The sequence below is a fragment of the Pseudonaja textilis genome, chromosome 1 (genome assembly GCF_049901715.1).
Source record: "Pseudonaja textilis isolate UNSWEBS1 chromosome 1, rPseTex1.2, whole genome shotgun sequence".
NCBI classification, from domain to species: Eukaryota; Metazoa; Chordata; class Lepidosauria; order Squamata; family Elapidae; genus Pseudonaja; species Pseudonaja textilis.
Window position 1 is genome coordinate 310,836,654 of NC_141990.1, and position 26,612 is coordinate 310,863,265.

At 38.6% G+C, this 26,612-nt stretch overlaps 1 protein-coding gene across 4 annotated transcripts; it reads left to right on the plus strand.

The window, feature by feature from the left end:
• Positions 1-1,076: 1,076 nt before the first annotated feature.
• On the plus strand, positions 1,077-7,463 carry LOC113435158 (hemojuvelin-like). Of its 4 annotated transcripts, none has more exons than XM_087922494.1 (4): positions 1,077-1,632; positions 1,739-2,025; positions 3,376-3,878; positions 5,453-7,463. In XM_087922494.1, the coding sequence occupies exons 2-4, from the start codon at positions 1,914-1,916 to the stop codon at positions 6,065-6,067; spliced, it is 1,230 nt and encodes a 409-aa protein (XP_087778620.1). In that variant the 5' UTR covers positions 1,077-1,632; positions 1,739-1,913; the 3' UTR covers positions 6,068-7,463. The 4 variants fall into 4 exon arrangements, with proteins under 4 accessions (XP_087778620.1, XP_087778621.1, XP_087778622.1 ...); XM_087922495.1 differs by having other exon boundaries at positions 1,862-2,025; XM_087922496.1 differs by having other exon boundaries at positions 1,077-1,262.
• Positions 7,464-26,612: the final 19,149 nt, after the last annotated feature.

Consider the following 26,612-nt stretch of genomic DNA (forward strand, 5'->3'; position numbering starts at 1 on the left):
CTGAGTTCAGGTTGTGCTAAAACGTTCCTTTGTTGAATAAGCAATAATGGTCTGATTCATGTAATTCAGGTGTGACAACCATTTGGGAGCCAATGGCCACATGGAGCATTGGGAGGATTGAGAGCCACAAGGTAGGTATGACTTTGTCTGGATAACGCAGGATTTGAGATAAAATTGATGGTGTTTCCTTTAAACTGTGTTATTCCTATTTTAGGATTTGCATTAATAGTTCTCACATGTTTCCTTTTTCAAGATAACAGAAAACCAAGCTGTTAATTTTAGGAGTTATAACAGTGAGGAAGAAGATCTGAGAAACATGAAAAGGTGATCCAAGAACTGTGGATTGTACTATCTCTTTTCAACTGCATGTTGTAAGTCTTAAAAGTACTTGTAGAACTTGATGATTTCTCTTTAAGAGCAAAGGTGGATAAAATGATTATTATATTTCTAGTCTGCCTTTCTTCCAGATACTTAGGGTAGTGTACATAGCACTATCTATTCCATACTTTTTTCCTTCATACAACTACAAGTCTCTGTTATGCAAACCCATTCCATTTGATTATCTTATCATTCAATATATTGTGTAAACTCAGAAAGTGGGTTAGTTCAGTAACCTTGCTGAAGTTAATCACTGAATTAACCCATTTATCAGAATTTATGCAATATGTTGAATGGTAAGCTAACCAAATGGGATGGATTTTACAACTAAGTCACAGCTCTTAGGTAACCCATCTTAAACAAACTTAGTATGTTATAATTAGATCCCTAGTCCCTAGATCATTAACTGGACTGATTAGGAATGAATTGAACTGATGAGGAATGAATTGTTCCTGTTTGAATTGATGCTGCAAACTGAGATACACAAGCCAGCTCTAGAGCCTCTTATGGGAGGGATTAATTTAGTGATTCAATGGTGACTCAAGGGTCTTTCTCTGAAACTTGTTACCTATTGTGAAATGTTAAATATTTTTGGGTTCTGTCATCTTGTTATAGGGATATTGTATGCAGATATTGTATCAACTAGTTAATCATTAACCATCCAAACCAAGTTTGCAAACAGGGGCAAAGTCTCTGTCATAGTTTATTGACTTTAGTGAAAGTAGCACAGCAGCACACAAATGTGATGGGATGTGTAGAATGTCACTACGTCCTTGTAAAATCAGCCCTGGACAGTAGGAATGGAAGAAGCAGTTTACTGGACAGTGAAAGAAGATTCTTCTTGATTGCTCTTGAACAAAAGACCAATGGAAGCTCATCAGAGAGTAAGGCAAAATATACTTGCAATTAGCTGGTCCACCAAAATGGTGGACAAAGACATTGTGAATGATGCCAACCTGAAATCTTCCATGTTCTTTGATTGATGTTGGGGGTGGATAAAAGGGGAAGAATGTATCTTCCTCTACCTTGTTTTGTTGATGTCAATCTTCCATCTTGGCTGAAAAGTGAGGCCCTCAAAAGGAATAGCTTGTTGCAAATGACTTTTTATATTGGAGCACATTTCAAGTCATCAGAGACTTGAAAGAGTATGAAAAGAATCTGAAATACTTCACTAAACTGTGAAGCCGAGATTTCTAAGCTAGTCACTGGTCTGAAAAGGAAACCTTAGGTAACTGTGCCTTCCAATTACTTCAGGTAAGAATTGCCTTTGTAGAAGTATGATGGCCTCAGTGCACTGTGATGATAGGAATACTAAAAAAAAGGAATAATCTTATTGTCACAATTTCTTTCTCCCTAACAGAATTCAAAATAAGAGCTACAAATTAAAAAACAGAGGACAACAATGTTCCAGGAGGCCAGATTGTGTGGCATAAAGCTGGAGAACACCAACAAGATTTATTTCAGTCTTCATTTTTATTTACAGCAAACCAGTAGAAAGAAAAAGTGAGGAGAGACTTGAACGATCAACTTCCAAAATGACTGAATGGTTCAAAAGAAGACTATCAGCCTGCTGCATGAATCTGCTTTACTCAATGAATCCAAACTTCTTCATTAAACTGCTGGTCATACTCCTATTATATAAACATGGTAAGAGATTTGCTCCTGGGTTATTTTTTGGGGGGTGGGGGTGGGGTGTTAGTTCTAAATTAGAGTCTTTCTCTACTGTTGAGTTAAACTATTCTCCATCCAAATTTCATTCAGCAAAAAAACATTAGCTTAACATTTGTTGTTCTCATTGACAGTTCTACTGATACTCTGCTGACTCTGTTCCTGGACAGTCTTTATTTGAATCAAGCAAAACACCCATGAAAAATGAGGGCTGGATTTTTTTCTTTGTTTTTTGGGGGTGGGGATGGGATACAGCTTGAAGCTACAGTTTTCATGCATTTTTGACTTAAATGGAGATTGTACCACCAATTTGTTGCTGTAATAGTCAAAGGAAGTTCTTTACAAATAAGACTTGTTTTTGATTTTGTTTGAAGCATTTGGGTTTATGAGTGCCTTGCCTTGCCTTTTTACAAGAGCCTCCTTCCATTTCTGATCTTCTGGAAAATTTGTTATAAAAATGCTATAAAATATCATTATCCAGAAGAGTGCCATTCTGATACACCAATGGTCTAGAATAGTCTTTGTATTCCTGTCCCTGTGTCTTCTTAATTGGATGGCTGTACTTACAACTTTCCTTCCAGTTTGGGTATAGTGAGTGGAGATTTATGGGAATTGGAGTCATTATGTCTGAAGAGAACCAACTTGGAGAAGGCCTCTCATATGTAGAAATGCTTTCGTCAGACATGAACAACCAAGCCCACACATGTAGAGGTCAAACTAGCTACTTTATTGTTCTATATCTATTTTACAGGCATCCTGGCATACTGGTAATTTTGCCTGGGAAAAACTAGGCTGAAAGGCATGGGGTAGTGGGATGTGTCAGACCTTGCTCTCTTGTGTTTATGTAATGAGTGTATGCTAATTCCTTGTTTGATTCTGCCCTCCCGACTGGGATGTTCTCCAATAGCTTTCTTGCTTAAAAAAAAAAGAGAGGGGAATATCCTGTGATCTCCAGCAGAGATATCCAGGGATGGATGTGGGGAAGCACAGAAAAGTTCCAGAAAAGTAGACCGCAATGAAGAGTGGACATAGAGTGAATTACTTCTTTCTAACTTGAGGAATTTATGCAGGAGGCATTCTCTGTTGTATTCAGAACCCATGTTATCTAGATCTTTATTGTTTATTTAAATCTGTTGGCTGCCCAATTCCAGTGGACATTTTAAAAGAGTTGGAAACTTTGGGACCAGATGACCAGGTTTTACTTATGAAATTGCTAGATGATGAGTCAAGGATTATGGGGAAGGGTTTTTTTTGCAGTTTTGCAAAGGATGTTGAAGGATTAATGTACGGTCTTATTTCTAATTTTTTTAAAAATTTCCCTTGTTACAGTTGACTCCCAATGCAAGATTTCACGCTGTAATTCTGAATTTATAGATGCCACAGCAAACATGCGTAACTTTAAAAGGAACACTGCCTACTGTAATGCCTTGACTGCCTACTCCAGCTGCACCCGAAGGACAGCTCGCACTTGCCGCGGGGACTTGGCATACCACGCAGCTGTTTATGTCATTGAAGACCTCATAATTCAGAACAACTGTTCCAAGGAACAGCCAACAGCAGTGCCCAGACCTCCAGCACTGGCACCCAACAAACATGATTTCCCATCCACAGACACCTGTGACTATGAGAAGAGTTTTATCCACAAGCATGGCCAGTCCCCCACATACCAGTATTGCTCTGTCTTTGGGGATCCTCATGTCCGGACCGTCAGTGATGAGTTCTACACTTGTCGAGTTGAAGGCTCCTGGCCACTTCTGGACAACAATAATTTGTTTGTGCAAGCCACTAGTTATCCTATCATTAAAGGATCAAATGTCACTGGAATCACCAAGGTAGAATTACACTCTTTCATATTGGGTTTGGGCAACCAATAGGGTGAATGTATTCAGCACATACCATGTGATTTGAGAATTCCCAACAGCTTGAGAAAAATGCTGGCAAAATAGCTGATTTTGCTGGTGTGATTTGATTTTTTCTTTTTACTTTTGGAGGGTGGAAATTGTAGCAATTGGATTATATAACATGCTGTCAAACAAACTAGAGTATGATTTAATACGATACAGGTAATCCTTGTCTTATAACAGTTCATTTAGTGACTGTTTGAAGTTACAGTGGCACTGAAAAAAGTAACTTATGACCATTTTTCACACTTACAACCATTGCAGCATCCCCCATGATCACATAATCAAAATTCAGAGGCTTGGCAACTGACTCATATTTATGACAGTTGCAGTGTTCTGAAGTCATGTGATAAACTCTTGTGATTTTCTGACAAGCAAAATCAATAGGGAAGCCTGATTCACTTAACAACCTTGTTAGTAACTTAATTCACTTAAGAAAGGTTGTAAAATGGGGCAAAGGTACTTAAAAACTGTCTTGTTTAGCAATTGAAATTTTGTGCTCAATTGTGTAGGAAGTCAATTACCTGTATCTGATCCCAGCCAATATCTTATCAATTTTTCCTTGGTTTCCTCTGATAATTCAGGAATGTGTTTGAGACTCTTCTCATCTGGTGCCTTTCCTAATAGATTGGAAAGCATTCTCTGTCCTCTCCAAACAGGAAATTGAACCTAAGTAATGGGTGTATAACTGATGTGAATATTGCTGCTCCTATCACTGAAGCAGGATTTTTGATATAATTCCCAGCATTTGCAAGGATCTAACATTATTGGAGCTTCCAGTGGTTTGATTGGATCAAAGAAGTTGTCATTATTCCTAAGCTGGTTCAGTCACCTTTAGTTAAATAGCTAGGACTATCCAATTTCTGGCTGAAAGCTTGGAGCTTCCCCAGACCAGTCAGTACTTCCTGATATCTGAACCAATTAGCTCTGAAGAGCAATGTACTTTACTATAGTTGGTGAAGGAACATGCCTGGAAGCAGGTTAACATCAACACATAATAGAAGAAGCAATTTATCTTCTTATGCTCCTTTGTTTTTCCAGAAATCCCACAAGAAGCTGTATGCTTTCTGCTTTTTTCAGATCTGAATTACAGTATGTTCGGTCATAGGTAAACTGGAACCCTTTTGTATTTGGGGGAGGGTCCTGCTGTTGTTGGAAACCCCCTAATTTGTCTCTCTTCTGTAGTATAGAATACAGCACTGTGGATTCTCATGCTCATGGGTAGAGCATGGCAGTTAACTTTATCAGGTCTCCTGATAAGGGATGAAGTGTGTTTGTATTTCCCCCTTTTCTTCAGTTACATAAGATAAAGCATCTTAGTTAATTTTAGACTTCACTCCTATCTGATGAATAGTGTTTGCTTTTCTTCTAAATAAGGGTAACAGAATTTAACTTGATGTGTGTTCCCCTTGGATGGTAATATATGAATTGGTCATTGAATGGCTCTTAGAGAAGTTAGCTATCTGAACTATCCCTTGTGTTTTAAAGCTATTATTCCCTTGCAGCTTACCATTATATTTAAAAACATGAAAGAGTGCATTGAAGAGAAAGTCTACCAGGCAGAAATGGACAACCTGCCAGTAGCATTCGTGGATGGTTCAGTGAATGGTGGTGAGAAACCTGGAGGGACTAGCTTAACCATTCATGAACATATACCTGGGCAGCACATAACTATCCAAGCCACATACATTGATACCACCATTGTTGTGCGCCAGGTAGGGAGGCACCTGTCCTTCTCCATCCGGATAGCTAAGGAGATAGCAGTCTCCTTCACAGATGAACAGGATCTCCAGCTGTGTATATCAGGATGCTTTCTCAGCCAGCGCATCTCTATACATAACTGCTGTCCTCCAAAAGGCAGCCTGACCAGAAAGAAAGCTCATCTGCTATGTAAGGAGAAGCTACCAGTTGAAGACGTCTACTTCCAGTCATGTGTCTTTGATGTGATGACTTCAGGAGATGTTAACTTTATTCAAGCAGCACAGAAGGCATTGGAAGATGCCAGAGCACTCCATCCAGATTCCAAGAAAATCCATATTTTCCACCGCGATAGGACTTCTCATCCTCGCAGTTCATCCTTCCTTCTCTTAATCACCATAGTGCTACAACTGTATGTTTGAACATTTCAGTGATGACACTAGAAAGTCCAGGGGATGAGCAAATACAGTTTATTTCTCTAAATGGCTTTCTAGTGCTGATAAATGAGCTATCACAGCCTGTTTTAAAACTAGAGGTAGGTGTTTCTTCTAAGTTTTTTGTGTGGGAATCTCATTCTTAAGATCAGGAACATTCCAGGAAGTTATGAATATTTCTCTATCTTGTGATGAATGGGATTTTTATTTTTAATGCTTCTTCGTGCAATTAATCAAAAGGACCTTGAACTTTAATTCCCACATAGCCTAGTGACAGTTATAAACTGGAGCTCTTTCTTGGAATTTGACGACATCCTTAGTTAAGATCCTTAATTATTACGAAGGAAATACTTTGGAATTAATTTGGGCACTCAGTTGCTTAAAAATTTTTTTTTAAAGATTTAATAGAAACCTGAGAGAGATGAAAACTAATGGTAAATGTTCTTTGGCACCTTAAAATATCTGGACAGTACACACTGAATGTAGTAAGCCATTTTTTTCTTCTCAGCATTCTGTTTGCTCACTATCTTTTCTGCTTTATTTAATCTCTTCTGAAAACTGGAAATTCACAGCTATCTACAGAAATAAAGCTGAAGCCACATTGCCCCTTTCATTAAGTTTTAGTTTGCAAAGTCAGTGTTTCTAGAAAACAACTTTGCTCTAAGTGTCTATAATGATTTGTTTATCACCAAAAGAAAAATGGGAACTCAAAAAATGTAAGGGCTACTCAGATGCAATCAGTATAAATGCCTGAACTATAAATGCAGTCAGAAGAACACATTTTCTTTTTCTTTTACCCAATACTTGTTTTTCTTTTTCCAGACAAACTGCAGTTGTTTTCTTCCCATTGATAGCTCAGAACGTAGATTCTATGGAACCAGATTTGAACAGAAGTTCCCAATATATTCTTGAATAGCATTTTATGAGTGTTGGATTGGATTGAAATGATAATGAATTATAATGTCACAACTCTTTTGCACTAGCATTCACACGCACATACACACACACACACGCATGCACACAGAAACTAAAATAAAGGCAATGTGTATAAAATTTGTACTGGTTTCCATTTCAGTGTTTTGATGCCCTTATCTGAATAACTTAAATTAATAATGTATCTTAAGGATTATAGTTTTGGATACACTTATGTTATATGTTTTATTCTTCATATCCCATGAGCTTCAATATAATTTGGTATGAGTTGAATATCCCATATAAAATGTGCATTAAATATACAGAATGTTTACTCCTAATCAGTCCTCAGAATGTTGGTGAGATGTTTGTATAGATGTGTGATGACCCAAAGTAATATATTCCAATTGGAAAAATGATTCAAGGGTATAAATGAAATCAGTTTAATAAAGTTAAACATGTTTTTTAGTTATACTGCTTAGCAGTTATTCTTTTTCATAAAGGGAAAACTATACATCCATTGCACAGAATTCATTAGGGCTTGCTAGAGTTTAGTAATCAGAAAATGATTGTTTTTCAGCAGAAATTTAATAGAGTTACCCTCTTATTGAACTGGCAGAAACTTGCAATATCGGGATATTATTTGATTTTCATACTGCTGCACACACATAACTATCAGGGTTTACAATAAATAAACAAACCAGAGTCCAATATAATATTAATAATTTTCTTCATTTGTATGCCATCTGTTTCTGAAGGCCTTTGGTCGCTAATCTTCATTCATGCAGCTATAAGAAGAATATTCACAATTATCTGGAACATATAATTCCAAAGGCACTATCCTAGCTAATTAAAAAGAGCTCTATTTTAACCTACTGCTGGAATGTCCAACGTTAAATTATTTCACCAGTGTGATAATGAAAAGGATTTCCTCCTAGTCTTGGTTGGCTCTTCAGATTACCAACATGTTTTTTCTTTTTGGGTTTATTCGACCGATCTGTTCTAGTTGTAGATGGTGGTGGTAATATACCTCTGAATGTGCCAGGGCTGTAAGCCAGAGATTTTCAAACTTGGCAAACTTAAAAAGTTGGCTGAGTTCACACATCTTTGCATTGCTAAGTTTGAAAACGACTGTTCTAGGCCACACAGGGCTTGCTATATTAAAATCAACATTTTAAATTGGAATTGGAATCCTTCTGGCATCCTATGTAGAGTTCATAGCACAGATACAATATGTACGTTCATGGCATTTACTATCCATGCATGAGCTGTTCCACTTTATGTCAACTGAAATGTCCGAGGCGTATTTAAAGGCAGAATCCTCTCAAAAACTTATTAAATTTCCCAGCTGCAGAATTGCCTTAGTGAAAGGTTATTACAGTGTCAAACTCTTGTGACCTTCTATTACAAGAACCTTCTTATATAGAAGGCACAGAGAGTTCAAGTGTCATTACTGGTATATATGAGGGATTTGGTGATTTGGCCAATAGATCTCAGCTTTACTTACTTATGAGCTTCTAAAATGGACCTGGAATAATTTCAGAAGCTTTTTGGACTATACTTCAGTGATAGAAGGTATGTTTTGCATTCAGAAAGTCTCGATCTCAAGAAGAAAAAGGACTAGAAAATTATCTTACTTCTATTCTAGTTCTAGAAGTCAATTCATCCAATATAATTCTGAACTCTATGGAGCTTATTTGAAGCTGCTGAATTCCAAATCTGGAAATATTTCTGTTCAGATAAATTCTTGGCTATGTCCAAGATCAGGGATGGGCAATTATGGCAACTTTACAACCTGTGACTGGCTCAGGAATTCTGGGAGATGAAGTCCACGGTCGTAAAATGGCCATAATTGCCCATACCTGACCCAGATTCTGTTTAGAGCAGAGGTCCCCAAACTTGGCAACTTTAAGACTTGTAGACCAACTCACAGAATTCTCCAGCCAGCATAGGAGTTGAAGTCCACAAGTCTTAAAGTTGCCAAGTTTGGAGACTCCTGGTTTAGAGGGAGTCATCCACTATGAAAAAAATCAGGGTGGGCTTTATCAGAATCCTAGTTCAGTGGGAAATATCAGCAACTATTTAGTTTAACAATTCTAACCAGAGAACCCGAGTCCTACGCATTTAAAATTCTGAAATGGCTTGGAGAATAACTTCAATTTTTTTTTTTGGTTTTCAAAATTTATTTATTACATTTAAATCCCACTCTGGCTATATGAATTCACTGCTCATTTTTATCTTCAGAATAGCACCTGGGGTTTGTGAGGTTGAGAGATTTCAATTAGCCCTACTTTATCAATGAGATCCATATATGTTAGAACTTGGTCCTCTTCCATTTCATTACAGTATGCTAATACATATTAGAGAATGCTTCATTCTAATTTAGTTGACATATTAATAAACATTATTGTTGCATGACTATGAAATGGATGATTGATTATAAGACATCATCATATCGTATCAGTGTTGGCTCTTAATCACCACATGGATAGCATTGGTCTATGCTCAGCCTGGCCACTTTATGTACCCATCTTTTCTGTAATGAACTCCATCCACCTTACTGCTGGTTATCCTTTCACCTTTCACTTTTCTCAACAATATGGACTTTTCAAGGGAGCTGAATTTTCACATAATGGGTGCAAAATATGAAAATTTGAGCACAGGCATTTGTACCTTGAGTAACAAATCTGGATTGATTTGTTCTATGATCCATTTTTCATTTTCTTGTCTTTCTATGATGTTGGCAGGTGTTTTCCCAACATCATAATTCAAAAGTGTGAATACTTTTTCCATCTGGCTTCTTTGAAGTCCAACTTTCACTTCCATACACTATCATAGGGAAAACCATTTCTTGCACAATTCTGATCTTTGTAGGTATGTACACTTTACAGCATCTGGGTTTCCTTTCCAAGACTTTTATTCCTCATACACCAAGTGCTAGTCTACAATGGAAATTTACTGTTGACAGTCAATCTTAAAAGGCAGACGTTATCAACCATTTAAATAGCTTCACTGTCAGTTCTAAAGCAGGTGGCTGTATGTGTTATTTTTTATATTCTTTTTATATTTAATCTTAGCCTCTATTTTTTTTATTGTGAGCTTTGATTTTCATTACTAGAGCTTTTAAATAATTTGCACTGTCAACTGAGTAGCATCATCAATAGTACAGGTTATTTATGTTTTTCTTCCATTTTTAAAAACATGCTCATCTTCTTTCAATTTAATTTCTTTCAATATAGATTCAGCATATAGACTGAATAAATAAGGAATAAAAAAACCTGGAACCCATTGGTTTGTCCTTATTCTGTCTGGACTGTGGCTTCTCATTCTCTGAATAGGTATCAATCAGTGGTGGGATTCAAAAAATTTTACTATCAGTTCTGTGGGTGTGGCTTGGTGGATGTGGTGTGGTTTGGTGGGCATGGCTTGGTAGGCATGGCAGGGGATGGATACTGCAAAATCCCATTCCCTCCCCACCTTATGAACCTGCTTTCCAGTTCCCTTCTCCTGTGCAGGGCAACAAAAGATGATCCAGCCAATCAGCTGGGACTTGGGAGGCAGAGAGTAGATGGGGGCAGGGCCAGTCAGAGGTGGTATTTTCTGGTTCTCTGAATTACTCAAAATTTCCACTACCGGTTCCCCAGTTCTGGTCAGAACCTGCTGAATACCACCTCTGGTATCAACCATTTAGGGTTGACCCAAAAGAAGACTACAACCACATTATAATAGATCCTTGTAAGCCTGTCATCATTTTCCTTACCATTTTTCTTATATCCCAGGGAGTTAGAGAGGAGCCAGTATGAGTCTCTTTCTAATATTTTCCCTGTTTCTTGGGCTTAAAATAAGTTTTTAGATCTATTGATGTAGTAATGATATCTGAATACTTTTTCCAAGGTCATCCCCATGGCTCCTTATAAAAGGTTTGTAAAGGGAGCAATGAGATCTTCTGAGATTCCCATTTTATTAAAGAGATTCCACAGCGATACATATGTTGTTGTGTCCTTCCTAAGATTTTTATTAATCACTTTACCTTGTCTAGACAGGTGGTTTTTCTTGGTAAAAAAATACATGATATAATAGCAATAGCACTTAGACTTACTTATTGCTTCACAGTGCTTTAGAGCCCTCTCTAACCGGTTTACAGAGTCACATATTGCCCCCAACAATCTGGTCATCATTTTACTGACTTCAGAAGGATGGAAGGCTGTGTCAACCTTGAGCTGGTGAGAATCGAACTGCCAAACTGCTGGCAGCTGGCAGTCAGCAAAAATAGCTGCATTCTAACCATTGGGCCACCACGGCTCTTGTACATTTTTGGTTTACCTTTGCCTTTTTCCATGCAATATGAAATGAACCCTTTGCTGTTATCATTTAAGTCATCATCTCCAGCATCTGTACCTGTCAACAGTGGTGTCCCCCAAGGCAGTGTTCTAGGACCAACTCTTTTCATACTCTACATAAATGACCTCTGTGATCATATCAAGAGCAACTGCGTTCTCTTCCCTGACGATGTAAAGCTATTCAACACCATAGACAATACTGCTACCCTTCAAAAAGACCTTGACTATGTATCAGAATGGTCAAACAAATGGCAACTTCAAATCTTAACAAATAAATGCTCTTCTTACATATTGGCAAAAAAATCAGAAAATAAAATACAAGCTGAATAGTCAAGACCTTGTTGATGATCCAAACTCTGTCAAGGAACTTGGAGTACTCATCTCTTATGATCTAAGTGCTAGAGCCCACTGTAATTACATAGCCAAAAAGGCATTAAGAGTTGTTAACCTAATCTTATGTAGCTTTTTCTCTGGTTAATATTACACTACTAACGAGAGCATACAAAACATTTGCTAGAGTAATAACTCGAATACAGCTCATCAGTCTGGAACCCACATTATGTATCTGATATTAACACAGTTGAGAAAGTCCAGAAATATTTCACAAGAAGAGTTCTCCACTCCTCTACTTGTTGCAGAATACCTTATGCCACCAGACTTGAAATTCTAGATCTAGAAAACCTAGAACTATGCCACCTTTGGTCCGATCTAAGTATAGTATATAAAATCATACATTGCAATGTCCTGCCTGTCCATGAATACTTCAGCTTCAACCATAACAACACTAAAGCAAACAATAGATACAAACTCAAAGTTAATTGCACCAAACTTGATTGCAGGATATACAACTTCAGCAACAGAGTGGTCAATGTCTGGAATACTCTACCTGACTCTGTGGTTATTTTCCCAAACCCAAAAACTTTACCTTAGACTTTCTACTATTGACCTCACCCCTTTCCTAAGAGGTCTCTAGGGGGCGTGCATAAGGACACCAACGTGCCTACTGTCCGTGTCCTATTGTTTCTTTTATTTTTCTTATATGTATCCATGTATTCATAACTATGTTTTTACTTATACCTATTATTTTGTAAGCAATTGACAAGCCAAATAAAATAAAATAAATAAAATCTTCCTGTCTCATTGCTGCCCAATATAGATATTTGTTTGCTTTAGTTGGGTTGCAGGGATGAACTTCATGAGGTGACATTACCACGATAATAAAGTTTTGGTGTATATTCCTGGCATTCTTCACTGATTCCTTCCAGGAATAACCCCCTGCCATGATGAGGCAATATTCAAGAAAAGGAAATATATAAATCATGCTATATGGCAACAAGAATTGTCTTTGAGGATAACTTTTAGAGTTCTTCAACAATATTAACAGGAAAGTGGAGGGAGTGACCCAATAAATATAGTTTCTTTGTATATTCACAAGACCTCTCATAATATTCCTCATTACAAACTGCAAACTCAAAACAGTAATGGGATAAAGGAGATATTAGCTTTTGAATTAGCAACAATTTAAATAAATGTTTTGTTTTGCCAATGATCTGGTGTTGGGCTAAACACAGCTGTTCACTGAAAGGTTCATTCATTCGTGTATTTGGTTGGAAATACAGTTTATTTAGGTGGTAAAAGTGGAAGTGAGAAGATCTTTCCAAGCAGAGGAAATTAAAATGAGACCAAGCAGGGTTAAAAACAAATCCAAAATGGGAACAAGGTAAAGGCCTCCCACCCATGTCCATTATGCCATTGTAGATGCTATCCAGTGGTGGTTTGGCCTGGTTCTGGTGAGTTGGTAGCAGCGATGAGCAATGGAGACCAAACCAGTTCTCTCTGCCGCTGTGCTGATGGGCCCACCCTCCCGCCTAGGCTCCCATACTCACTTTTATCTTGAAGTGCAGCTGCTTTGCATGGCACAGAAGAGTGCTGTGCGGCAGCTGCTGAAGTGACAGGGATCATGAAGGCTTGCAGGAGGTGAGTCAGAACACCTCTGTGCCTGCTCAAAGTGCATGTTTGGCATGTGCATGCACGCAAAGCATACCCACCAAGCCACGCCCACCAAACTGGTGGCAAAAATATTTGAATCTCAGCACTGTTGCTATCCCCCCCCCTCTATCTTTATATATGTATGTTTTTATATACTGTATAGCAGGGGTGGGATTCTACCGGTTCACACCTATTCACTAGAACTGGTTGTTAACATTCTAAGCAGTTCAGAGAACCGGTTGTTAGAAGAAATTACTGGCCTAATCCTGTAAGGAAGGCAGGAAGGAAACATTCTGGGGTTGCTTACAGAAACTTCCTCTCTGTTATTACATTCTTATTACATTCTTGGCAGGACTAGACTTCCTGTCTCAGGAACTTCTCTGGAGTTTTCCCCCCCTCCTTTGCTGGTACTTTGCTTGTGTGGAGTGACCATTCAAAGTTACAATGGCACTGAAAAAAGTGACTTATGGCCATTTTTCACACTTACGACTGTTGCAGCATCCCCACAGTCATGAGAGGCCAGGCAAGGAGATGCGTGCCTCAATGTGAGTGATATTGAGTTGGTCACGCCCAGCCAATCACATGAGCAACAAGCTACATCCACCCAGTCACATAACCACCAAGCCATGCCCACCAATTAAGCCACCCCACAGAACCGGTTGTTAAAAAATTTGAATCCCATCCCTGCTGTATAGTATATATATGCATGCACGTATAGTTTCTTTGTAAGTCCATATATAATTCTTGTTAGTCAACATTCCTGACATGAGCCATTTTCTCTACATTCTTTTGTGTAAATTAGATTGAACTGGTCTTTTTGAATATCAAATAATGTTTAAAAGCTTCTAGAAAGAAAACAGGACTCCAATTTTTAGATTGAACACAAGGATAAGAGAAATAAAAAGAGGCTGAAACTGATTTCAATGAATTCATCAAGTGAAGTTTTTTCAATCAGGTTGGGCAGTATACCATGTTAAAAAAACAAATAAAAAAACCAGGAGAGCCATCATGCCTCTTGAGCAAAGATATGCAAAGCCAGGAGAGATGTAAACAAAGAAGGAAAGCTGAGGTGGCACTTTAACCTGATTCTTTGCTACTATAAATGGCAATTCCTGCCACTTCTGGAGGGCACCACGTTGAGGAAGGCTGTGTAGAAGAATTACACATGGATGCCAAACCAGCACAGCAGCTACAGTTGTTAGGAAATATGTAGATACACAGCCTAACATAAATCATTAAGGCATTCACCATGCAAAGTAGAGACACATATATGGCAGCTTCCTATTCTGATCTGCTGACACAGCTGTTAGAGCATCTGTTTTGACTAAGCTCTTGCTGAGAAGTGCTTCACAATTCATGGAAGCCAGGGATTTATAGCAGTCCCTGGAGGTGGAAACATTAGAGACAGAAGTTAGTGTTGACATGATGGACTCCAGAGTCACACAACACGAAGGGAGAAGGAATGCCATAAGCTCTGTGGCAGAATTCATGCTACTTTGCTTGTAGAAGGATCCCAGGGGCATTCACAGGAAATAAAAAGGATGGATAACAGCAGTTTTGGACATTGTTTGGAAGTCTGTCAACCTGTTCAGAAGAAAAGGAAAAAGAAATAGCAGTTTGTGGGGGGTGGGGTGTCTAGTAGGGGCCCACTTCATTTGTTTGCCTTCTGAAATGTTTGGGTTTTGTGAGTTACCATGTCCTGTGTGAGTTACCATATCTGCTGTAACAGCCAGAAGAACAGGGGGAATGACTGGTTTGTTTTCAAAAATTTAAATACAACTACTGACTCTCAAAAATCTTTGATAAAGTTGTGATGAGTACTTGGCCTCATCTAGTCTAACGTCCTTTAGATTTGGGGACTAGAAAAGTCTAGCGAGATTTATTTATTTTGGAAGGTTGGCCACCCACCTCAAATATCACTCACCACTCTGGCTTATATATAAAAAAGGTTTAAACCAAGCAACTATAAACTGATCAACCAATCCACATAGCCAAGCTCAAGAACATCCATTCCCAATCTACTACAAAATTAGCAGAGCTTGTTAACATCCAAACCTGTATAGATGGAGAAACTGCCAATTTTTAAGTACCTTATGGAAGGCTAATAGACGGGGCTGCTTGAATCTCAGGGAGAGATGCTGTTCAATAGGGAAGGAACTGAAACAGGCTAACTGGGGATAAGAAGCATAATTCATTATGGCTTCAGAAGTGGGAGAATCCTGGACTTCCGGTTTGAAGGGCTTCGGCGACAGACAGGAATCCGCGATCGTGCGCTGTTTCTGCCTGGGCTCGCCGCTGGAGCACTCTGAGCTGGCTGGTTTCGGAGCTTAGCCACCCCATAGAGGTGGAGAAGAGGGGGGAGACTGCCAGCAGGGTCAAGGGGAGCCGCATCTCTCCTCCTCAGCTGGCCATTACTCCCTTTCCCGAAAGCGGTAGGCCACCTCAAAGAAGAACTCAACCGGAAAAGAATGTGCAGGAGGAAGATAAGAAGTGAAAGTTTTGGCTGACTGGGCTAAGTTGAAAAAGCAACAACTAAGGTACTCTGGAATTTAAATTTTACAAGAAATAACATTGCTCCCAAAGAAGAGTCAGAAGCAGTGAAAGAAAGTGAAAAGGGAAAGGTTTGCCTTTTTTTTTCTTCTCTCTTATTGACAATTAAGAATAAGAAATTGGAAAAATCCACTTTGGCATCAATAGGTAATTAAGCTGAAAATATATCTAAATGCCAAAGGGACAATAAAGATTTCCGGACATTAAAACCTTTTTCTTCTACAAGCAGGGAGAGAAAAAGAATAAGGGCAGGATCTGGAAGAGGGAGGAGACTGCCTGGACTTTAAAAGAATCTAAAGTAAAATTTCAATAAGACTTCTAAAAGATACATTTTAACTGAAACTTTGCAATTAAATAATAACCCCAGGAAGAGAAAGGGAAAAAAAAGAAAGAGCAAAAAGAAACAGCTTGTGTGTATTTGGATTACTTGGTGACTTTTGGATTTTTGGTTATTATATTTGAATGACTAAAATCAATCGGGTGGTTGTTTAAAAATTTCTACAATGTCATTACTTTTGGATGAATTGAAAATGGAACTTAAAAAGTACAAAGAAGATGCACAAGAAGGGAAGGGTTCTTTTGGCTTCGTTTTTCAATTCTTAGAAATGGAGATTTGGAACTATGAGAAACAACAAGAAAAGACTGCAAAACAAGAAGACTGGAACAAAGAAGAAGCCATCTTTAATGAACAATTAACTCTATGTGGGGAAGAAAAAGGAAAGGGGGGAAAGAGGATGGAGAATTTAAGACTTAAATAAACAACCAAAGAAAAGAAAAATAATTCAAAAAATAAGTATAATACTGGAAAGCAACAAAAAAGGGGAATACAGAAGAGAGAAATAGAGGTAGAGAGACAAAGGGGTAAAAAGGGGAGAGAGAAGAAGAAAGGGAAGAAGGAAAGGAAAAGAAGCTACAAAGGTCCGGAGCAAGATATAAGGAAACAGGATCTATTTAGAGATAATGGGTGAAAATCTAATTGAAAGGGGGATTCTGTAAAGGTACATGAGATTGTGTTGTTATATTTGTAATAGAAATAACTTTAGAAAATTGGAAACAACGTATGATTAAAATGAGGGATAAAATAGTTAGTGTAATTTAGTGAAATGTTTGTGAATAAAGTAAATGAAATAAAATAAATGAGAAAATTGAATTAGGAAGGAATGGGAACATTTTAATTAGTCAATGTTTTATAAAATATAAGTGAAGAGGGGGGGATTGACTATGGAAAGTTTATAATTGTTCCCATAGAAGTATGATATTTAATTGAAAAGTAACGTGAAAAATGTTAGGACTTTAATGAATATTAATATTAATGATAGAATTGAATTGGAATGGAATGTTGTTTTAATTATATACATTTATAATTTTTTCTTTTTTTTTGTTCAAGAATACTGTGTGTAGTTTAAGAATGTACCAAGCAGAATCCGAATGGAAGTTATATTGAGTGTTATAACTTTAGGGGAAAGATATAAAGGTGTCATACTCCAATCAGTAACTACTGGAGAAATTTTGTTTAATGAGAAAAGATAATAGACAATTGAAACAGGACAGACAAAAATATAAATATAATGATTTGAGATGAAATAAATAAAATAAAATTGAGGAAATTAAAAGAGGGGAGAAGCCATGTAGAAAATGTAAAATAGTAATAAGATATGGAATAGAATATAAAAATGAGCATGAACCTGAATTTGCGTCTGTATGAAGAAATGTAACCCGGGATTATGCTGCTTTCAAAAAAGATGTTTTAATTGTATTTTTTTCTTTTTGTGAAAACTCAAATAAAATTTACAAAAAAAAAGAAAAAGAATCATAATTCATTACATTAAGCAAATTCTTCTTTTTGGAAAGAATGAGAGGAGACAAGGAAAAAAGGAGCAATTTCCCTCCAGGAACCTTCAAGTATACTATTAAAATTTATATAAAAATAGAGTGAGAGTTATGTTGACTATAAATAGTTATATCACCTGAAGAGCTCCAAAATAGAGAATCCTGCTCATTGTAAACTCCATAACACATGTCTTAATATATCAAACGTTATTAGAATAATAATAGATATACAGCATTTTTGGAAATATGAACTTATTACTTATTTAATCAGTTTGTATACAGTATTTCTAAGCTACGTTAAAAAAAAGTATTCTAAGTTGGTCATGGGACTTCTGTTGAAATAAAGGTTTTTGTTAGTCAAATGACCCCACTGATTTCAGTGATGCTGTTCATGAGTCATGCATCTAAAAATGGGCTTTTCCAAAAAGGGTCAAATGAAATAACAATAGCTGTTTGCACCTATAGGGCATCTCTCCCAGAGGCATAAACAACATTCTTTATTAATCTGAAAATAAAATTTAATACTAAATAAGGAGTGATTTTTGAAACAAGGGATGGGTGGCAGATTGAAACATAAGCAAAACAAAACTTTAAAATCAAATTAGAATATTGTATGTATCAGGTCAACTCAAGATCAACTCAACTAAAAAAAAGACACCAATTTCACAAATATAGAATCAGAAACTACTTGATAATACAATGTGTGAAAATTATCTTAGAATAGCTGTGTATTGCAAACTGAACCAAATTATCTGTGCAACATGGCTGCTAAAAAAAGCAAATGGCCATAGCAAGACAAATATACTTTCCAAATGTATCCAAATTTATTTTTATATATTACTCATTGACCTGTTGGTCAGTTCTGCACCCCACATTTTAAGCAAGATTCAGATAAGATTGCAAAGGTGCAAAGAAGGGCACTGAGGATGATCAGGGAACTGACCTTAAATCTTGCAAGGGCAGTCTGAGGGAACCTTGGATTTGTTTAGCTATGATGAAAGATGACCAAAGAAGGTTTGGCAACAATTCAGGTGCGTTTGATAAGTATTTCAGGTACTTGAAGAAGTAAAGATCTCTATCCATTATTTCAAGAAATAAAATTACAGGAAGACAGGTCCAAACTAAAAGTTAGAAAGGCACTTTTACAAAGGAATATGGAAGCTATTGGATTAACCAGGATCACAACTAAGCAATGCGATAAATGAGCAGAACCAAATATGATTGCTTGCAAGTGACTCCCTCATTTCATTTTCAATTGTAACTAAATGCAGAATCTATGATTTCAATTAAAGTCACCTCCATTTTTTAAGCATCATTTTCCTGATCTGAATTATTATGAGATTCAAGGCTTACATAAATTTACTTATGCATCATCTCTGCCTTCTGTTTAGTGAATATTTAGCTCCAGTGTCTACTCTCACACTCTATGTCAAGATGAAGAGAAATTATTGTTCCTCTCTATTCCCTCTTGATCTGATCTCTCCTAGAATATTGCTTCCGATTCTGGATGTCATAGTTTAGGAGGTGCCTAAACAAATTGGAGCATGTCCAAAATAATAAGGAACTATGATTAAAAAACACACACGCATGAGGAATGATTGGAGCTGTATGGAGTGTTTAACTTGAAGAACAGAAGACTAAGGGGAGACATGATAGCTATCTCCAAGTGTCTGAACAACTGTTATGGAAGGTTGCATGGCAGCTGGAATGCCATAGTCCTCTTTCTCTTTCACATTTCAGTCACTCTTGCAGATTGGATAGACTATGGCCATTATAAAACTGTGCAATGGTGTTATCAGGTAACATAATAGAGGAAGAAGATGGAACTTGCTGAAAAAACTTAAAAGGCTGAGAAGATATGGTGGCAGAACAGCAACAAGAATGGGGTGTCAGCATTGGAGTTTCCCTGAAGATGTTGGCAAAATTCTTCTGATAAGCCCAAGTGATGGTATCTTGAGCATCTATGGTGCTGGCATGTTCGAATGGCTGAGGTGCTAGAATCTACAGGTGGTCTGGATTGTTGGGCATAGAAAGGCCCAGGCACTAGCCATCACCATCACTTCTTGAAGATTGAGGACACTGGTAGCTTCAAGAAGCAGAATCAGGTCTGTAGCTGCCCCAGAGAGTATTAAAGGGATTACAAAGAACTCCCTTTGTGTAATCCAACAGTTGGCATAAGTTTCTCCCCAGTGAGTGACTTTGGGGTGTGTGTGGGGAAACTAGTACAAGAAATTGTACCTACATTACTACAGAAATGTAGAATAGAGAACAGAATATGGTAACTGGTTAAGAAGTTGTAATTTGTTTATGTATATTTCATACTTCTTAACCATCCATCTCCCTCAGAGGAGAGTGGAAGACATTAAGATACTGATAAATAAATTTAAAAGTAATATAGAAATCTGTCTAACAAATATGGCTTGAACTTTAGAGTTAAGTGTGAAACTTTTATTTGAAAATTATTTTGTAATAATGTAATAACCTGTCACCTCATTCCTGAGCCTGTCATCATCTCCAGATTGAATCTATGACAGCTGTCATGTAGGGCAGAGTTATTCAGAACTATTCCAGAAGACAGGTTAATAAACCTTTAGGTTGTACATCAGGTTTTTTTTTCCGAATAGCAGTGACTTTTCAGCAATAGAACAAACTGCCTTGGGAAGTAGTGGACTCCCCTTTGCTAGAGGTATTTAACTAGAGGCTAGATGGCCATCTATCAGGGCATCCTTCACTGGGCAAAAGATTGAATTAGATCATTATGTCTTCTAATCTTCCCATTCTGTGATTCTCTATTGATAAACTAGTCCAATTCAATGGCAGATTTAATTTTTGATTTTGTTAAATATAGTGAAATGAGTTAAGCTCCATGCTGTGTGCTCTTGTTGAACAAATATAGTATATTGAGAAACCCTGTTCAGATATGCTACTTTAATATGATCAAACCTTTCTCTATGAAATTACAGATTCAGCACTTCGATTGTTCCTATATGAAGTTCAGTGTACAAGCTGAGAAAAATATGCTGCCTTGGAGATTCGTTATTAAAAACATTACTAAAAACCTGTATTTCTCCCTATCTTATCCCTCCCGTTATACATCATTGGTATATACACACATAATAATTTTTGGATTCAAAATACATTTATTTGGCAAGTGCCTTGAGATCACTTCTGGTGCCTTTGGTGGTATTCTTATGAGTTTATAAATAATATTGCAGTTAGCAAAGTATATTTAAATCAAACCCTGCAGCATATATTCTGATTGAGAAAATGGACTGTATATCAAATGACCATCTGTTATAAAGGTTATCTTTAATTCCTGTAGATCACAGTCCTGATCTTATAAAGCTCCATTAATCTATGTCTTAATCTACAGTATGTTGATTCTTTTATCCAAGTTATTTCCATGAAGAATTAGATGTTTATTATTGCTCCTATGATAGAATATCTCTCACAAGGAGATTTGACAGTCCTGTTCTTTGAATCCAATAAGGGGAACTGATACCGCCTCTGTATAAAAAAGTTCCATTTAATTAGGGTGATTAGAGGAAAAATGTAGCCTCTGAGATTTGCATAACCCACTTAAAGCATGGGTAGAAAATTTGCGGTTCTCAAGAGACTATTGGCCTAATTACACAAAGATGTCACCAACATTTTTAAAGCTGTTTACAAACAATTCAAAGTCCTGGTAAGATTGAAGAGAAAGGAGATAATCAGAGAGAGAAAATAACAGTATCAGAGAGAAAATGACTCTTTCCTGTTACTTTTGGCTCTGGTTTTCCTTTCTGCTTGTGCCAGTCCCATCCAATGTTTGTTTTTCTCATTGCACCATAGTCACGTGGCCTTCAAAGCAGAAAAGTATGGAGGGACATTTTATGGTTCTACATGCCTCCTACTTGTTCATACTTGGACATTTATGGTTCTTGAATATATCATTCTTTGCTTGTCTGTTTAATGTAACAATAGGTGTATACATCCACAATAGCCTTAATTGCTAACTGTTGTGTTTCATATACTAGCTTGATCCCAGTTGCTCCTATGGTAGTTTTCTTCCAGATGCCATTCAACATTATTATCTTTAAAGGTTTACATGTCCCGAAGCTAAGTTATTTGTGGGGGACTGCCTCAGTGGTGGGATTCAAATTTTTTTTACTAAAGGTTCTGTGGCTGTAGCTTGGTGGGCGTGGTGTGGCTTGGTGGGCATGGCTTGGTGGGCGTGGCAAGGGAAGAATGCGAAGGATCGCATTCCCTCCCTACCCCACTAACCTGCTTTCCAGCTCCATTCTCCTGTGCAGGGCAACAAAAGAAGATCTAGCCAATCAGCTGGGACTCAGGAGGCAGAAAATAGATGGGGGCAGGGCAAGTCTGTGGTGGTATTTGCTGGTTCTTCAAACTACTCAAAATTTCCACTACTGGTTCTCCCGAACTGGTCAGAACCTGCTGAATGCCACCTCTGGACTGCCTCTCCTTGAGTGTAACTGCCAGGTTGGATGGAATGGATATCTCCAGGGCCCTTCTTTAAATGTTGCTGTCTAGTGTGACCTAGGAAGTGTGCCTTTTCTATTTTCAGCCTCTGTCCAGTGGTACACCATTTCCCTTAAGATCCAGCAGTCTCCTACCTACTTAATCTTCTGGAAACCCATAAAGAGCTGATGTTCCTCCAAACTTGAAGCTGGAGTTGGAATGGAATAGAATTAGAATAGAATAGAATAAAGGGACCTTGGATATCTTCTAATCCAACCCCCTGCTCCAGCAGGAGACCCTATACCAAGATAGTGGTGTTGGTTGAATCAAGGGAGATTGGCTGCAGCATCAGATTTCTTTGGTTTTTTTGCTTTTATCTTTTTATCATGTTTGGTTTTATATAATTGTTAGGAGCCATCCAAAGTTATAGTTCTAAGATGGGCAGCCATACAAATATTTTAAAAATAAATTCATTTAAATAAATATACACGCCATGCCTATTCTGTCCTGATACAACCTCTCACAGTGGTGATCTTTGTTTCATCTATGAATGCCATTTGATTCATAAATGTTATGCCTCCCAAAATGGCAACATTTGCAATGTGGGTATGTTTACAACTTCCCCTATTCAAAGCTTTTTTTAATAGTCAAATGTGTATGTTTGTCCATCTTCCACCTCTATAACCCTATATAAGAGTTCTGTTGCTCTTTACTGTTTAACAGCAGGCAAACGGTGATTTGCTACATTGCAATTTGCTAACGTTAATAAAATGATTGTTATATCTGCTTCAATTGTTGGTCTGTTCATAGGTGAATTTTTCCATCACAAATAGTTGGTTGCTGTGCACTGATGTTCTTTACATCTTGAATTGTCTTAATTATAATAATTACTCTGTCCTCTCTTCCAATCCTTCCAATGATTTCTTTAATTAACTCATTTTCTTGACAATAACCCCATGTTACCTTACTTGCATTCCATTGTTAACTGATATTTCTCCTCAATATCTGAACAATTCTTGTGCCAATAGCCATCACCTGCTCTCATTCTTCTTATTATAAATTTAAACTATCTCCAAAGCCATGTCCCATTTCTGCATTGTGTACACAGTCTGATGCATTTCAAAAGATGTGCTTTATAAAAAAAATGGCACTTTGAAAAGTGATTTATAAAAGCCCTTGCAAACTTTTCAGAAATGACTGCAAGACTAGCTTATTATGATATCCTGCCAGCCAGATTTTCTCATTTATGGGAGGAGGGGAGAAAAAAAGTCATTTAATTAAACATATTTCGAAGCCCACAGCTGTATAATTTTGGGGTTGTTATTTAATTGCTTCAAATATACTCCCTTTTGTGCATGTTGGTAATAAGCTATTTGCTTTGAGAAATAAAGCACTCTGGCAGATGGCTGTGAGGAGCTGCTGGCTGGGAAACAGTTCACTTTTTTAATTAAAAAAAAGAGAGAGGAAGAGAAAGAGAGGAAGCCCACTTCTCTTCTTGAATTGTCTGTAGGTATCAGAAGAGCAGAATTTTACCACATCTGTGGTGTCAATCCCCAGGCAAACCTTAGCTTTGCATTATAGGCAGATAAACAGCTTTTGAGATTATTTTATGGGAGGACAGGGGTAAGAAAAAGATAAATAGTGTAAATAGGAATCTCTTTGTGTGAAGCAGAGATGAGGATAAACCCTAGGTAAATATCACTATTAATAGGACTCTGACAGGCTTCCTGTGAATTGCAAAAAAAGTGTTTTTCCATGTTGGCACTTCTGACAAGCTGCTCTTTATCATCTGCACCTTTATCCATTCCAGCCTCTGCCCAACCAGACTGTGCCTTCTGGAGAATTGTCACTTAAAAAAAATATTTTCCTTGGTAAGAAGGAATGATTTCATTTGAACATATTTGGGACTAGACTAACTTAGTCAATCCATTATGGTTCAATTCTGGGTTTCCCAAGCTTTTCAACTTTAAGCCCAGTGGACTTCAACTCCCAGAATTCCCCAGCCAGATGGTCACCCAGATGTTTAGACTGGATTGGGCATTTGTTAGTGCTATAGGTATTGTTGCAGAATGCAAGCTGTTCCAAATACAGCTGTCTTTTGCAACTGGCTAATGATGATTTTAACAGAATAACAGAATTGTTCCGGACTAGCAGGCTCGAAAGCCTGCAACTCTGATTGGCCCGCTGATAGTGGATCATGATTGGTCACCTCAGACTGATCCGACTGGCTAGTAAATGAGCTGCTGCGATTGGCCCAGCCAAGCACGGCAAACTCAAATCACCGTCATTGGCTGCCTAGCCGCAGCCAGCCCTATATAAGGGGCTGCTGCAGCTGGGATATTTCGCTCAGATCTGAAGTCACAAATAAAGAGCTGTTGTTGCTATCTGAGTCTTGTCTCCGTCATTGAACCTATCCTCCCAGATCTAACACTGGCGACGAGGATGGGATGCGGAGACAACAAAGCCTACTGAACACTTGCTAAGCTGAAGGAGCATGTGGCTGACAGAGTGCAACATCGGCGACATGGCCAGCAGCGCTACACCACCCGCCCCATTCGATCCAGCCAGCGAGGACTGGGACTCATATATGGACAGATTTCAAATGTTCCTAGAGTCCAACAACCTTAAAGATGCCACGCCCAGCAAGAAACGAGCAGTTTTTCTAATGCACTGCGGACCCGCCATTTTTAAAATGGCTAAAGCACTTGCGAAACCGGCTGAAGTCAAAATGATGGACTGGGATACCCTTGCTCCCATCCTTCGCAGCCATTACGCCCCAGCAGTACTGACTCTCATTCGCAGGCATGAGTTTTACCAGAGGGATCAGCATGAAGGTGAGAGCATCAGAGATTTTGTGGCTGACCTGAGAAACCTGGGCGGATTATGTGGCTTCGCCAATCTAGAAGAAGCCATGAGGGATCGAATTGTCCTTGGCCTGAGAGATCCAACTGTCCAAAGCAAGATCATGGCCAAAGGAGACATTTCCCTTGCAGATTCCATAGCAGACACCACTGCAGCTGAGGCCACTCATAAGTCAGCAGCACGAATGCGACGAACCAGTGGGGCCAACTGCCAACCCACCAACGATACTGGGAAGCCTCCAGACAAATACATATCAGCCACCCACCACGAAGATGACGAATCCTCCTCAGACAGTGAGGAGGAAGAAGTCCACAGACTCCGGTCAGAACGTTAGCAACAGGACCAGCGGGGGTCGTAAATCGAACTACCAATGTGCTGGATGCGGTGGAAACCACCCACGATCCTAGTGCAGATTCCTAGATGCCATCTGTCATTTTTGTGAAAAAGGAAGGACATATTGCTAAGGTATGCAGAAATAAAAGAGGCTCCAGCCCCAGATGGAGAGGGAACAGCCCAAAAAGAACCGATGGCAACCCCACCACACAGAGGGACCGCCCAAGCAACCAGTGGAACCAGTACAACAGACACCGAAGGTTTACTGGCGTACCCAGATGAGAAGAAGCACATCAGACCATCACCATCGGCCACGCTTCATCACTAGATACAAAGAAAATCCGTGTAGAAGTCACCATCGAAAATCAACCGTGCATCATGGAAGTAGACTCCAGGTCTTCCCTATCCATGGTATCCTGGAAAACCCTTAAACAACTGATTCCCAGCATCTGCCGCTGAGATCTCAGCAGTCAGAGACTCATATTAAAAGATTACCAAGGCAACCAGATTCCAGTTGCGGGCACCAGCCATTTCCAGGTCTCTTTCAAGGGACATACTGCAATACTACCACTCACCATTGTTGATAGAGACTGTCCAACCACTGGGCCTGCAGTGGTTCACGCCATTAGGAATCGGAATGGCTGGCATCCACCATACTGAAGACTGGGAAGCGGCCCTCATCCAAGATTTCCAGGAAGTTTTCAGCGAAAATTTAGGCAAGTACAAAGGGTCCCCTATTTCATTTAATCTCCGCCCTGACATTGCACCCATTTGCCTAAAACCATGCCGAGTTTCCTTTGCTCTCAAACCCAAAATTGATGAGCAACTGGACAAATTAATTGCACAAGGCATGTTAGAACCCACTGATCACGCCCGATGGGAGACACCAATTGTCACCCCCATAAAGCCTGACGGGTCCTTGAGAATCTGTGGAGACTACAAGGCCACCCTCAATCATGCACTGCAGCAGAGCGCCTATCCAGTACCAGTCGTTCAGCATCTCCTACATTCACTTGGGGGTGTCAGACTATTCACAAAACTTGATCTGGCCCAAGCTTATCAACAGCTGCCAGTCGATGCCGAAACCGCCGAAGCCCAAACGATAGTCACACATTGAGGCACGTTCAAATGTAACAAGCTCCAGTTTGGAGTCAGCGTAGCACCAGGCATCTTTCAAAGCCTGATGGAGAGACTATTGCAGGGCATAAAAGGGGTCGTGCCCTATTTTGATGACGTATTGATAGCCGCCCCAACGA

Excerpts from the sequence above, each read along its gene's own strand:
- LOC113435158 (XM_087922494.1), top strand. The coding sequence starts at position 1,914 with ATGACTGAATGGTTCAAAAGAAGACTATCAGCCTGCTGCATGAATCTG. Across the intron at positions 2,026-3,375 it reads ACTCCTATTATATAAACATG|TTGACTCCCAATGCAAGATT; the intron begins GTAAGAGATTTG and ends CCCTTGTTACAG. Across the intron at positions 3,879-5,452 it reads ATGTCACTGGAATCACCAAG|CTTACCATTATATTTAAAAA; the intron begins GTAGAATTACAC and ends ATTCCCTTGCAG.